The 16,199-nt window shown below is 33.4% G+C and overlaps 1 protein-coding gene across 5 annotated transcripts in view; it reads left to right on the top strand.

The window, feature by feature from the left end:
• LEPR (leptin receptor) overlaps window positions 1-16,199 on the top strand; it is a 119,813-nt gene that overhangs the window by 65,568 nt on the left and 38,046 nt on the right. For all 5 annotated transcript variants that reach the window (XM_063654540.1, XM_054485565.2, XM_063654557.1 and 2 more), the window contains 5 exons: window positions 4,106-4,314; window positions 7,895-8,040; window positions 10,111-10,255; window positions 12,838-13,128; window positions 13,288-13,405. In XM_063654540.1, the coding sequence (XP_063510610.1) occupies window positions 4,106-4,314; window positions 7,895-8,040; window positions 10,111-10,255; window positions 12,838-13,128; window positions 13,288-13,405 (909 nt within the window). The remainder of the gene's footprint in view (window positions 1-4,105; window positions 4,315-7,894; window positions 8,041-10,110; window positions 10,256-12,837; window positions 13,129-13,287; window positions 13,406-16,199) is intronic.

Genomic DNA, 16,199 nt, shown 5'->3' with positions numbered 1-16,199 from the left:
TATCATCAATTAGAAAATTTCTTCCTGCTCCTTTGTAATCCCACCCTCATGCTCTTACCCATGGTACTTCCTCCTCCCACCCCACCTCTGTCCCCAGGGAATGACTGATCTGATTTCTAGCACATAGCCTACTATTACTCTAGCATTTTTTAGAACTTTATATAAATGCAATCATACAGTACTTTGTTGTGCTTTCATATACATGATTATCTTGAGATTCACTAATGTTGTTTATATCAGTATTTCATTCGTTTTGATTGCTGAATAGCATTCCACTAAATGGTTATATTGCAGTTTGTTCATCCATTCACCTGTTGATAGGCATTTGAATTGTTTATAGTTTTTGACTGTTACAAATGAAGTTGTCACAAGTGTTAGAATTGAAATATGTTTTCATGTCTCTTGGGCATGGAATGGGTACATCATATGGTAGGTGTATGTTTAACAACTTAAGAAAGTGCCAAACTATTTTCCAAAATTGTATCATTTTACATTCCCACCAGCAGTGTAAGAGTTCCAGTTCCTCCACATCTTCACCAATACTTGTAGTCAATCTTTTTTTAAAATTTTAACCATTCTAGTATGTGGATAGTGATATCTCATTGTGATTTTAGTGTGTGTTTCTTGAGTGACTAATGATGTTGAGCATCTTTTCATATGCTTATTTGCCATAACTATGATTTATTTGGTGAAGTGACTGTGTAACATTTTGCCTATCTTTTTAACTGGGTTGTTTGTATTATTATTATTTAGTTTTGAGTGTTGTATATACTTTATAGATACAAATCTTTTATCAGATAGATGATTGGCAAATATGTCCTCTGTGTATGGTTTGTCTTTTTGTTATCTTTCATAGTGCTTCTCAAAAAACAACTTTTCAATTTTGATAAAGTCTAATTTATCAGTTTGTTCTTTTATGGATCATGCTTTTTGTGTCGTATATAAGAAATTTTTAATTAACCCAAGGTCACAAAATATTTTACTTATGTTTTCTTCTAGAAGTTTCGTAGCTTTAGGTTTTACATTTAGATTTATGATCCATTTGGAATTAATTTTTGTATCCGATGTGAGGTATGGATTAAAGTTCTTTTCTTTTATTGCATATAGACATTCCATTGTTGCAGCACAATTTATCAGAAAGATTATCCTTTTTCCACAGAATTGCTTTTGTGCCTTTGTAGAAAATCAGTCGTCCATGTAAGTGTTAGTCTATTCTAGACTCTATTCTGGTCCATTCATTTCCTTTTTTTGTTTTTACATGAATACTTCATTGGCCTGATTATTGCAGCTTTATAATACATTTTGAAGTTAGGTATTGTTATTCTTCAAAATATGTTCTTCAGTTTCAAAGTTGTTTTGGCTATTCTAGATTCTTTGCATTTCCATATGAATTTTTAGATTCATCTTGTCAATGTGTATAAAATAGCCTGTTGAGATTGTGAGTAGCATTGCATTAAATCTGTAGATAAATTTGAGAAGAGCTGGCATATTAACCATATTGAGTCTTCTGACCCATAAGCACAGTACATCTCTCATTTTAGTTAGGTCTTAATAATTTCTGTCAACAGCATTTCATAGTTTTCAATGTACAGATCCTAAACATCTTTTGTCAAATACACTCCAAAATATTTCTATTTTTGATGTTATTGTAAATGATATTTTAAAATAATTTCTGTCTCATCAGTTATCCAATGTAAATTCAATATCATAAAATTATTCATATTTCCTTATTATCCTTTTAATATCTGTAGACTGTGTAGCAATATCGTGCTTTCAGTTTTTATATTGTTAATTTATGACTTCTGTGGTTTTTCCTGGTCAGTCTGTGATATGGTTTGGCCATGTTCCCACCTAAATCTCATCTTGTAGTTCCCATAATCCCCACGTGTCGTGGGAGGAACCCAGTGGGAGGTAATCATGGGGGTGGTTACCTCGTGCTGTTCTTCACTATTATGGCAGTTACCTCCATGATGAGTGAGTTCTCATGAGAGCTGATGGTTTTATAAGGGGCTTTTCCCCACCTTCACTCTGTACTTCTCCTTGCTGCCACCATGTTTGCATGTCCTTCCACCATGATTCTAAGTTTCCTGAGGCCTCCTCAGCCCTGAGGAACTGTCAATCAATTAAACCTCTTCCCTTTATAAATTACCCAGTCTTGGGTATTTCTTCATAGCAGCATAAGAATGGACTAATACAGTCTGGTTAAAGCTTCTTTCATATTTTAAAATCTTTTAATCAGCTTTTGGCTTTCTTGATCTTTGTGTATTATTTTTCTGTATTCTATTTCATTATGTTCTCATTTGATATTTATGATTTCTCGTCTATTTTAAACTTTGGTTGAATTTGCTTTTTTTTTCTCCTAGTTTGTTAAGACGGAAGCTGAGGTCGTTGATTTGAGACTTTTTTTTCTCATATAGGCAGTTAGTGCCTATATTTAGTGTTAAACACATTTCCCTGGAATTATTGCTGTAAGCAATATCCTACCTTAAAGAATATGTTGTATTTTAATTTTCATGTACTTAAAAATCCTTCTAATTTTTTTTGATATGTTTTTTGACCCAGGAATTATTTAGTTGTGTTCAGTTTCCAACTATTTAGAGCCTTTCCAAATATCTTTCTGTTATTGATTTCTGTTATTAATCCTATTTTTGTGTGACTGGAATCCTTTAAAATTTATTGAGACTTGTTTTATGGCCCAGAATATGGTCTTCCTTGGTAAATGCTTTTGAAAAGAATGTGCATTCTGCTATTGTTGCATGGAGTGTTCTCGAAATGTCTATTAGGTCAAGTCAGTTGATGCGTTGTTCACGTTTTTATCCTTACTAATTTCTGTCTGCTTGTTATATCAATGGAGAAGAATGTTACATCAATGATGAATTGAAATTAATCAATAATTGTGGATTAGTCTATTTCTCCTTAAGGTTCTCTCAATCTTTTGCTTCATGTATTTTGAAACTCTGTTATTGGGTGCATAAATGTTTTGGATTGTTATGTTCTCTTGGTGAATTGATCCCTTTTTCATTATGAAATGATCATCTTTATCCCATGGAATATTCACTGCTTTGAAATCTACTTTCTCTGACATTAATATAACCATTACAACTTTCTTTTGACTAATCTTATAATGGTATGTCTTTTCCCATTCATTTCCTTTTATTTGTGTTTATAGTTAAAATTGATTTCTTCCAGGTTGTTTATAATTGGGTCTTTTTAATCCAGCATGATAATCTTTGCCTTCTAAATGGGATGTTAAGGCTGTTTGCATTTAGTGTGATAATTGATACGTTTAGGTTTAAATCTTTTTATTTCTTTTCTTATCCTATTTTATTATTTGTTCCCCTTTCCTCTTTTTATGCCTTTTTGATTTTTTAAATGATTCTACTTAATATCCTTTGTTGCTTATTAATTATATTTTCTTGTTTTATTATTTTAATGGTTGCTTTAGCATTTATAATATTTGTCTTCAATTTATTATAGTCCAAGAGATAGTATACCTCTAAGTGATATCATACTACTTCGTGTAAGAACATTACAAATTTCTCCCCTCCCAAGCTTGGTACTAACGCCATACATTTTACTTTTACCTATGTTGTAAACTCCACACCACGGATCTATTATTTTTGCTTTAAACAATCAATAAATATTTATCATTTTAGTTAAATTTCATTTCTTTCTGTGAAACCACATTTCTATCTGCTATCATTTTTTTTTTTGCCTGATGGATTTCCTTTAGCATTTTTTATAGTGCCAGTCTGGTGGTGATGAATTCTTTTTGCTTTGGTATGTCTGAAAAAAAAGCCTTTATTTCATCATTATTTTGAAAGCTGTTTTCACTGGGCATAGGATTTTAGAATTGCAGTTTTTCTTTTATTTTAGTACTTCACTTTTGCGTCACTATCTTTTTGCTTATGTTATTCCTGATGATTAACCTGCTGTAATCTTTATCTTTGTTTTTGTAATGTAGGGTATCTTTTTTTTTTTCAGATACCCGTTAAGCTGGGTGTCCCAAATAGTTTACTTCAATTTGTATTTAGTATCCTGCTTTAAAAGCCTATCCAGTATTTTCATATCTGTTTTAATATTTAGCTCTTATTTTTCAATGTAGGCCTGAAGTGTTAGAAGATTCACCTCTGGTTCCCCAAAAAGGCAGTTTTCAGATGGTTCACTGCAATTGCAGTGTTCATGAATGTTGTGAATGTCTTGTGCCTGTGCCAACAGCCAAACTTAACGACACTCTCCTTATGAGTTTGAAAATCACATCTGGTGGAGTAATCTTCCAGTCACCTCTAATGTCAGTTCAGCCCATAAATATGGGTAAGTTATGCACTAAAATGATGATAGTAGGTCTAAACATCAGTCATATATAAAGGTTAAAAATTGCTTACAAAAATATTTGCTAGCTTATCTCACTTTGCTTAACACTGTAATGATGGTAGATGTAGTACTGGGGGTATTAAGAGTGGCTTCTAGAATGATTTAATAATAGTATGTATATCTCTGCCATTGTCACTTAAATTCTGTTTTGAAAACTGTTTTCTTTAAATCCTGGATCTATGTAATGGATGTGTATTGATTGGATATCACTTTTTCACATCTCAGGTAACTATTTTTGAAAATAATTAGAAGCATGTTTCTTACCTGAATTTATTCCTTCAGTAAATATTTCTTAGAGGCTCATGTTTGTCAGAGACTGCTTTAGGAGCTGGAAAAAGAGTGGGAAATTAGACATAGTTCCTACCTCAGAGAGCAGGGACAAACAATAGTAGGCAGAGACAATGATAAAAGAATAAATGAGTAATTTACTGTACAAACATGATTACAAAAAACTTCAAATAATAGACAACACTCTGTTTTCTTTGTGCAAAGATCCCCCAAATCTCTTTTTATCAATTTAAATATACAATTACAAATGTGAATAATACAGGCAAATGTTAGCACTATGTATTTAATTTATTAATTTCATTTAGTTATGTATAATTTAGCAGTTTTTCTCCACTTATATTTCCTGAAACAATTATATGCAAACTCTTTATGTCTGATTTTGCATCATTGGTTTTGACATCACTAGAGCCACTTTTCCGAGTATCTGATACAATTTTCCATACAACTCAAGCTTTACTTCTTTCTAAGTTACTCGAGATATAGCGCTTTTTGAAACTGTGTATGACATCATATTTTAACATTAAGACTTTCAAATAATTTGTCCTGTAGGGATATAGTTGTGATCTCCACAACATAATTACAATGGCATACAAGCAATTCAATCGTGAAGTTGTACCATAGAGAAAAAAGTTACAAAATCTTTATTCAATTTCTTTTCTTTTCAAAACTAATTCTACCTGATGATTTTTTAGTAGCATTTAGAGTCAACATTGAGTGCATTGTTTTTCAAAATGAAGTAGTTAAGGGAAAGTGCTATGGAATTTTTAATAACTTGAAAGCTTTCTTAATTTTGTCTTTATGCAGAGATAATTTTGGGGAAAATATTTCCTTCTATTTAAATGTATATGATAATATCCACAAATTATATGTTCCATGAACAAAATAAAACTGGTGTGATGGAGTGTCAGGGACTATTATTTCTACTATGTAAATCAGAGAAGATCTCCTTCAGGACATAGCATTTGAGCTGAATGAAGAAGAGATATCCATGCAAAAATCCAGAGCAAAAGGTGCTCCAAGCAGGAAGAACAATATTCACAAAATCCCTAAGATACAATGAACTTGGTAATTTGAGGAACAAAACAGAAGACCTTTGTGCTAGGAGTGAATGAGATATGAGAGTATTAAGAGATGAGGTCAGAGTTACCTGGTCCAGACCATATTGTAGGCCAGGGTGGAGAAGTAAAGAACTGTTTTGGTTTGGATCTGTTTGTGAGATGGTGCTGACTGGACTGTCTAGTGGATGGAGTTGTAGAGTATGAAGAACAGAGGGGTATCAGGGTTAACCCTTAAATTTAGACCTGAGCCTCTAGGTGAACAGAGACACCAGATACTGAGATATGGAAACTCAGGGAAGATTAGGTGTGTGTGCAGAAATCAAGAGCTCTATTTTGGACACATTGTATTTGAGATGTCTATTGGAAACCTAAGAGACGTTGAATAAGAAGTTGGACATATGAGTCTAAAGTTTAGGGGAGATAGATATATTTGGGAGTTGTTAGCATATCAAGGTTTATAGTATTGTATGAGATCACCTATTTAGAGTTCAGGAAGAGAAAGACTGAGGGGTCATCAGTAAGAATGAAGGAATAAAAGAGTATGTTGTTGTAGAAGCCAAGTGAAAAAAATATTTCAAGAAGGAAGGAATAAGCATCTGTGGAGTGCTGCTGAGAGGCAGAGTAAGATGAACAGGAAATTGACATTGGGTTTATTTTTGTATTTCTAATATTAGTGCATATTAATATTGTCAACCTAAAATTTATGACAGATACCAACTCTATAAAGCAAAAAGTTTATTTGGGAATAGTAGGGGATTGCAGTTCTAGACATGCATGCTATGGAATGACTATGACACATCCACAGGTGACTGGAGTAAAGGGGAAGCTTGAAAAGACATATAGGAGACCTCCATGTAAGCTGTTTTGAACAAAGATTATTGGTTACAAGAGCTTGCTGCAGGGGTTGGCATTAGCTCATTGGTGGAGACAGCCGTAGTTAGGCAAGTGTCTCTGTGCAAGCGGCTTTTATGGAATATTGTGATTTTGAGGAATTCTTTACGTCATTCCAATGCAGGCATACATACATAAGGGGACTCCTTCATGGCCTCCCAACTCCATTATGTTAGGGTTTCACATTAATAACTCCAGTTTGATACTGATAACTTTTACAATATGCAAATAGGAAATGTACAATAGCTTGTAATATTGTGATTTTACTTTTCTTTGGTAAATATTGTTTTCTCTTTGGTCATGGGAACACAGTAAATTTCACCTGTTGTTTCCAGACTTTTGTGTTTAGCTGTCTCTGCTTTAAAGTAACTAAAATTTATAATAAGTCACATAAAGTAAAACCTCATCGATTTTGACGAAAAGAGGAAAATTCTGACCAAATTCTTGAAAATATACAATGTGAAAATTATCTTATGCTGTTTATTTATTGAAAATAAAATTCAAACCAGTGTTTCAATTTAATGAGAATTTCTATATACATGAATAATTCCTGTTAATTGTAAAAACCTTGCTAATATAGAGATGAACAAACAAGAAAATGCATCGATTTTCTATCAGTTTGGCAATATTTCTATTTTAAATATATCAGGAATCCATGTATAAATGTGTGGTAAACTTTCAAAATTTAAACATTAAACATTTTTAATATTCTGAGAAACTTCATCCCTACTTCTGATGACAAGCCAGGGACTGCTGATGCTGCATTTATTGCATGGGAATATTTATGCTGTCAGTTATTTGAGTAGGTTTGTCTACATTATAGTGATCTAAAATTAATAGACAAGCTGAATTTTGGATAGTTTTATGTATTTCCAAATAGTGTTCTGCAAAACGCTTTTTTCCTTTTTAACCACCAAAATAATTGAAGTGGGTGAGGTTCAGGGGTGACGTCAGATAAGTTTGAAGATGCTGGGTTTAATAAAGTTAAGTGGGATTCTTATAAGGGGAAATAACATTTAGCAAAATAATCTCATTTACTGATTCATAGTCTTTACCACTTAAGAGGAGGGAAATGAATATACATGGATTGCTATGATAAGGTACAAGGACGAGACCCAGTATTCAAGCTTGTTTTGGTTCTATAATTAGTCCTTGGATAAAGTCATCTTTTAAGTACTTGAAAGGCAAGATATGATGAAAATTTATTTTAACTTTATTTTATTCAGCTATAATTGTTATGAAAATTACTTGACTTAAAAGTATTCTCTTTTTTTTTTCTTAAGTGAAGCCTGATCCACCATTAGGTTTGCATATGGAAATCACAGATGATGGTAATTTAAAGATTTCGTGGTCCAGCCCGCCATTGGTACCATTTCCACTTCAATATCAAGTGAAATATTCAGAGAATTCTACACCAGTTATCAGAGAAGTAGGTATATTTTAGTAAGTAAAATGAAAAGTTGAGAAGTAAATAAAGACCCTCCTAAGTCCCATAGCAATTACCCTCTGCATACTAAATATATACATCTCTTCTAAAGCAGAATGAATTATAATTCAATATTTCATATTATATATCATATATAGATATATGTATGTATATATATATATGGCTATAGGAAATCTAGTTACAGAAACTTGAATTCATAATTACAATTATTTTCCACCAACAGACCACTGATTTCATCTTTTTTTTAATTACTCAATCTATTTGAATGTTTTTCTGAATGTGGCAACAGAAAGATTTTTGCTTGGCTAATCATTAGTCGAGCTTCTGAATCTTCTGTTAGCCCCATCTGTGCACATTCCTGTAAAATCCAGTTTTAGCAAAGAACTCTGCTAGGTCATTTTAGCAGGAAGCACCCCCCCCCCACCCTGGATATCTGATGAATATTTGATCAGATTTCTCATCCTCCACCATTCCCCAAATGATGTTTCATCACCATGGCCTGTCTTCAGCGAGAATTCTGTTAGGTCAGTTTAGCCAGAATCCCTCTTACCGTGATGCTTTTGCTTAGTAATTTTCTATCTACTCCCTGCTTCTTGGCTATAAATTCTCTGTTGTCCATGCTGTATTTGGACTTAGCCCACATACCCCAACCCACCACAAGACCCCGTTGCAGTGCTCCATATACCTATCGTGATGATTCCAAATAAAGTCTTCCTTACTTCCTTTCTCTTTTTCTTTAACAGTTCATTCTATAAGTATTTATTGAACACCTGCTGTGTGCCTGGAACTGTTCTGCTTGCATCAGGATACACTGAGATAGCAGGACAGGATAAGAGGAATCTGGGGGTGCTGGTAGGGAATGGAAGGTTGCAATAATAAATGGAGGTTGGGGAGGGTGACATTTGAGCAAGAATGTGAAGGAGATGGTGGTGTAGATATCTGCGTAGTTGGGTTCTAAACAGGGAGAAGAGCAGTGCAAAGGATGGTGTGGCTGAGGGCAGTGAAGGTGACAACAGTAGTGGTTGAAGTCAGAGGCCAGTAGGGGAGGAGAACGTGGAGCTCAATGAATGGCCTCTTGGGCCATGTGAATACTTTGGCACTTTACTTTGTGAAACTAAGTTTCATATAATTTAGAAGTAAAAATCAGTCTTTTTAGAACTGGCAAAAAAAATTTAAAGCATTTTATTTTCGCAAAGAGAACGATGAGAATCCTCAGTGTCACGTATGGAGAAAACAGAGTTAAGGCTTCTGTGGGTTTCAGCTTTCTCATCTGTAAACTGGAGATAATCTGTAAACTTGAGGATTTTAAGTAGGAGTTATTAATATCTGATGTTGTTTTATGCATTCCTGTTGCTTTTCATAATTTTTAGTCTGTGACATGCTCCCCCTAACCCAAGAGCAGTCATTAGAGCCAGAGAGTTTATTAACTTTGGAGTACATTTTTGGGAAGCTGAATTTTGATCTCCCAGGCTCAAGTGATCCTCCTGCCTCTTTTTTATTTTTTTTAAGAGATGAGGTATCACTATGTTGCCCAGGCTGGTCTTGAACTCCTGGGTTCAAGTGGTCTACCCATTTCGGTCTCCCAAAGTGTTGGGATTACAGGCACGAGCCACCATGCCTGAGCAGGCTCAGGTTCTTAAGACTTTTCGTGCCCTTCTGTACAGGGACACTTGTAGTTCTTTGTCTACCCCTGCACAGCATTTTCTACCAGGTGTGTGTTATAGGTGTCAGTAGTGGCTTAAAGCTTCCCACAGATTTTAGCTGCATTTCTTAAAATTCTAAAGGTCATATATTCATCATGATTCAGTTAACAGTATTTGCTAATTATCATTATGATTTTTTTCTTGGACCCACGGGCTATTTAAAATTTTATTGACTAATGTGCAAACATTTTTTTTTGGTTATTGATGTTTGTTTTAATTCCACTGTGGCCAGATAACTACTGTGTAAGATATTAATTCTTTGAAATTTGACGAGATTAGCTTATCATCACTTTTAGTAAAGGTTCCACATCAACTTGGTGTTCTGATGTTTTAATATAATATTTAACAGGCTGACAAGATTGTCTCAGCTACATCCCTGCTGGTAGACAGTATACTTTCTGGGTCTTCATATGAGGTTCAGGTGAGGAGCAAGAGACTGGATGGCCCAGGAATCTGGAGTGACTGGAGTACTCCTCATGTCTTTACCACACAAGGTAGGTTATGTAATAGCCACTTCTACTGGGAGGGAAATATATTTCCTGAACTTGCCTTTGTATATTATAAGCAATCTTACATTTTGAGGCCTTAAGATGAAAGGAGGAACACAATATCAACTTTGTTTAAACTTTGAACAGGCCAATTTGTGAATTAAAATTCTGTCAGAGCCTCTAGGCTTGTGTGTTTCTATTGCAGTATATTGTAGGATCACTTTTCTTATTAAAAAGAAAAAATTAATATAACAGCTCCAAATTAACAAACTCAGAAAGCCATTTGTATTAATTCCTTAATTTACATTTTAAAACCAAGCATATTTATTTGGCATAAAATTCAAATATTAACGTTTTACTTTTTATTATATAATAAATGAATTATTTTTACTCCAGATGCTTGCTTTTGAGAGTTTTCAGTACCAATGTTCATATTTTAGAGGTTATTTTTAGCGTCGGAACATCTACAGTTTATTCACAACTTCTTCATGCAGCTGATGCGCAAAGTTTTGCATAGAGGCTTCAGAGGCTTGGAATAGTCCTAGGCCTGTTACATGCGAAGTTGTGACTATAGAAAGACAATAGTCCTTTGGCTGGTTGTCCGATCTGTCAAAAGGGCAAAATTTTTCTTGTTCAGACTTACTGAGATTGATTATGGCCTGTACAGAGATAACATGTACCATGCAAATATCAATCCATTTAACAAGTTTACTTATTGATTGCTTACTATTTTAAAAGCATTGATTTGTCAGAAGGCAAGTAGCAATAGTAGTTTAAGACATTGACTTTGGAGTCCAACAGAAGTTTATAGAAGTTCTGGCCCCACCACTTAGTTGGAAAGTTTCTTAACCTTTCTATGCTTTAATTTCCTTATCTGTAAAATAGGGATGTTTTACATGGATATGAAATATCTATATAAAATTAAATAATGAAATGAAATAATTAACATTGGTCATGTGAAGAAAATCATTATTATTTTCTTATTCTGCAAATTAAAAATTGCGTAGTATGTCATATGCAGATAAAATGTGTATCTATATTATTAATATTTTGCAAATTAAATATTCAGTATCTCATATCAATTTCAATAAATTTATCCAGTGTAAATTTCACAAATTGTCAGGTTTTTATTAACTTAGTTTTCTTATTTTTAAGCTAATATTTTAGCATCTAATCATGTAAAAATACTATGACTTTAATCTTATTTCTAAATTAAGCTTTACTATATATATTTGATTTCAAAGTGAAATGCTTTGAATTTTCTTATCATCTTTAAAATGAAAAACTTCAGCTATCCATGAAAACTCAATTATACTTTTTATTTTTAAATAAGAATTATTCTGAGACTTTTGAGGCAGTTGAGTGAGGAGGTTGTGGCACATACTGAAGGTAGGTTAAGATAGGTTAATGTACTAGGTACTTGTCCACAGTAAGTAATGTACAAGTGAAGCTTGAGTGCCACCTCAGCTAGGATTATACTCAGTCATGCTCATGAATCTAATGGTCTGGCCTCTGTGCAGTAATTTTATGCTACTAAGTTTTTTCCTGTTTCTATTTGATTATGGACATACAAAACACAAATGTTTTGTATGAATTGTAAATATATAGACATTGACGTTTACCATGCTATTACAGAATAAAGAAAACTTAATAAAAACCAATTAAAGTATTTTTGTTTCTGTTTTTAAGGGTAATCCCAAGATATGTGTGAAAACAAATTTTCATAGTCTATCAGCAGAAAGTGGTTTACCTTAACTTTACAACTGAAATGTACTGATGTTTTTGCAGTGCACTGTGGTGGAAATAATTTCTTCCTATGTAAACCATCATTTACTTGTATCTTGCATGTCATTGAAAATGATAGGCAAATGAAGTTTACAAAAATAGAGGACTTTAAAAATAATATAGAATCATGTGTAGGCATTAAAAAAATCATGTTTTAGGAAAGTATTGCTTCCCTTTGCCCTCATCCAAAGGACATTGGCATTAAATAACTCAAAATGATAGTACAAACCAGTATTTACCATATTCTCTGCTTTGTATATTGCTGCATTATCATTCATATGACATTCCTATTTTTTAATTTATATCTCGTATCTTTACCTACTTACTTGAAATTTTTATGTATCCAAACAAGACAATAGCGGCAACCATTTTTACTTCAGAATTTTGCTTCATAGTGATTTGTTTTAAGAACTTGTCCTAGGTTTCACTGATTCCCAAAGCAGGGTCTGGTGGAAAATACGTCATTGTAGAATTAAACTATGTTTTGTTTTAGTTACTTTCCTGCCTATCAGTTAGCAAGTGACAATTACTGGCTAAAACATATTTTATGATGAATAAGCCTCTGTGTTTAGAAGATAATGAAGACATTCATGGAAGCTCAACTCACTTTAAAATGAGAGCACTCGGGACACTAGATAACTGTACACAAACAGGCAATTTCAGCATTATCCAGTTTTTTAATTACACTCATTTTATTTTTGGCAGTGTAACTCTGGAATGTGTTGTGATTATTTTTCAATGTGGTACAAATTACTTACAGAATGTTTTGTCTTCATCTGATATCCTTTCTTCCCTCATTACAGATGTCATATACTTTCCACCTAAAATTCTGACGAGTGTTGGGTCTAATGTGTCTTTACACTGCATCTATAAGAATGAAAACAAGATTGTTCCCTCAAAAAAGATTGTTTGGTGGATGAATTTAGCTGAGAAAATTCCTCAAAGCCAGTATGATGTTGTGAGTGATCATGTTAGCAAGGTTACTTTTTTCAATCTGAATGAAACCAAACCTCGAGGAAAGTTTACCTATGATGCAGTGTACTGCTGCAATGAACATGAATGCCATCATCGCTATGCTGAATTATATGTGATTGGTAAGAAAACGGAGGTTTTGTTCATTTTGTTCCACAACTTAAATTTTCATTATGGACCCTCCTTATATTAGAGTCCTGTTAAAGATGTAAGAAAAATTTTTTTCATTGAATTTTTTGGAGTTTTTGCTTTATATTAATATTTTAATGTGTTTCAAATAGATGTCAATATCAATATCTCATGTGAAACTGATGGGTACTTAACTAAAATGACTTGCAGATGGTCAACCAGTACAATCCAGTCACTTGCGGAAAGCACTTTGCAATTGAGGTATCATAGGTACGTATTATTTTTGCTGTTTTGTTTTTCTGTGGGCACAGTGAGATAAAAATTTTCTTTAGAAATATTACAACAGTAGTCTTACAGATTATTTGCTTCCTGAAAGAGGAAAGTATAATATAATGAATCAGAAAATTTTTGAGGGATTATATAAATTGGTGATTCTTGAAAAATATTCACACCTGAGGTTAAAAAATTGTAATTTGTTTTTACTTCAAATTATCTTTTCTGAAAATCAATCAATTCTGAAAAATTTGTATTTTAACTCTTGAATGAAATGCAAGAAAATGTAGTTTATATATATTTTAATTTGACTTAGTTGACTAGAGGAGAATGTGAAAGATTATAAAAGTTTCATATCATTTGGCTAAAGATTAATGTTTTGGAAAAAAGAGGTAGAAACAGATTATAAGAGATAATATGAATGGTTTTTAGAACTAAGTGAGATTATTTAGGAAATAAATACTTATGGTTAATAAAGGGTAATGTGTTCTAATGAGCAGTAATTTGTGCTTGTTTATTTTTACTCTTCTATGTTTTAAAAAGAATTCAAGGCATCGTCTTATAGTGGTCGCTTTCTTTCTAAAATCATTTTATCTAAAATGATACCACCCTTGATTAGATAATAGATTTTTATTTTAAAAAATATCCCATAGTAGTATTCAAGTAAATATATACTGCTGTTAAACACTATGTCCCAGTTTGTATTTTTATTTGTAGCGGAGACTTTCAATTTGTATAACATGCTCATTTATTCTTAAAATATAAATTTTCAACTAGAAAAATAAATCTCTTCTCTCAAATACTGTGATCTGAAGTCTATTCCTAATGCTGCCAGTCTCTTCTTATGTAGTGTTAGGAAAAAAAATGTGGCAATTTGTACATTTCTCAAATAGTTGCCTTCATCCTACCTAATATGAGTATTTTAAAATCAGTAGAATGTTCATGATATGAAATTTTACTTTTATAATCTGTCTTTACATTCTTTTCATGGCATTTTCACATTAGAAAAAGTGTTTGTGGAAAACTATTATATTAAGCCCCACGCATCGTTTCTCTTATTAACATTTACGGAATAACTATGAAACTACATTTACTTGGGTGAGTTTCTTAACTTCCCTAAGCCTCAATTTCCTTGTCTGTAAAACGGAGAGAATAATAGGACTTACAATGTTTCTGCGAGAGTTAATGACATATTTCACCTAATTATAATCACATGGTATAATTTCTCCTTGTAAATATTCAATATATGGTTTTTGCTGTCATGATAACGATGCCAACTTTTCGATTCCAAGTGTACTAGTACTGTGCTTCTACTTTGTTCTTATTTTCTACCCCCAGATGACCCCTCACTCCTCATTTTCATTTTTGCCCACGCATCACCATTTATTCACATACACACACACACACACACACATTCATGATTGTGATTTTGAGAAGACGAGAAAAAGAAGTGGTATAGAAAATAGGAAATGACAGAAGAATATAGATTTTTTAGCTTCTTCCTCACTCCCATCTCTTTAGAAAGAGTAATTGCTACTTCAGCCATTTAAATATAGTATTCAGAGCAAACATTGGCCCAAGAGGTTATTTCAAAGAAGAGAAAAAAGACTTTATGGCAAGTTTGTCCAACCCCATGGCCTGGGGCCCCATGTGGACTAGGATAGCTTTGAATGCGGCCCAACACAAATTCATAAACTGTCTGAAAACATTATGAGATTTTTTTTTACAACTTTTTTTTTTTTTTTTTTGGTTCATTAGCTATCGTTAGTGTATTTTATGTGTGGCCCAAGACAGTTCTTCTTCCAGTGTGCCCTAGGGAAGCCAAAAGATTGGACACCCCTGCTTTATGGGTTCTGAGGTGGAGTGTTGGCTAGGACTCACTTATAAAATTTTTTTTAATTTTCTTCTCTGAGAAAATGAGGAATATACATGGTTATATAATTCACATACATATCTGAAATTGATATTATATTAATTTATATAAATTTGAACTAGAAAATTATATTCACCACTCATTTGTGGTGAAATTTAATTATTTCTTCAAAGTGTGAGGAATTTGCCTTCCTTGCCATCTCAGGAATGCTCCATGACTACTTTCATCTACATTTTAAATATTCTATCACTAATATATAATGTTTGTTTAATTTTCAAATTATTGTAGGTTCTGTCTCTAACTGGATCATTTTCTTCTTTTTAGAGTATTTATTTCATTTGCATCCCTGCTTAGTGTCTAATGAAATATTTAATAAGAGTTACTGTCAGTTTCTGTGGAAAGATACAGAATTGGGAAAAATTTAAAAATGCCTTTCTAATAAGAATGTCTTTTTTTAGATGGAGTGAAATTGTCCGTATTTTATTTATTTTAATTTAATTTAATTTTATTTTATTTTATTTTTGAGACAGTCTCCCTCTGTCACCCAGGCCGCAGTGCAGTGGTACCATCCCTCTTCACTGCAACCTCCGCCTCCCCAGTTCAAGCGATTCTCCTGCCTCAGCCTCCCTAGTAGCCAGGACTACAGATGTGCGTTTGTGGAGACGGGGTTTCACCATGTTGCCCAGGCTGGTCTGGAACTCTTGGGCTCAAGTGATCAGCCCGCCTCAGCCTCCCAAAGTGCTGGGATTACAGGCATGAGCCACCGCACCAGGCCTTCTGCCTGTCTTTTAAACTTGGGGTTCCCAGTTCCCGGGCCATGGACCAGTACCTGTCTGTGGCCTCTTAGGAACCCGGCCACAAAGCAGGAGGTGAGAGAGCAGCATTACCACCTGCGCTCCACCTCCTGTCAGATCAGCA

Source organism: Pongo pygmaeus, chromosome 1, assembly GCF_028885625.2.
Source record: "Pongo pygmaeus isolate AG05252 chromosome 1, NHGRI_mPonPyg2-v2.0_pri, whole genome shotgun sequence".
NCBI classification, from domain to species: domain Eukaryota; kingdom Metazoa; phylum Chordata; class Mammalia; order Primates; family Hominidae; genus Pongo; species Pongo pygmaeus.
The sequence above is the reverse complement of the archived record's forward strand: the minus strand, read 5'-3'. Positions and strand labels throughout refer to the sequence as shown.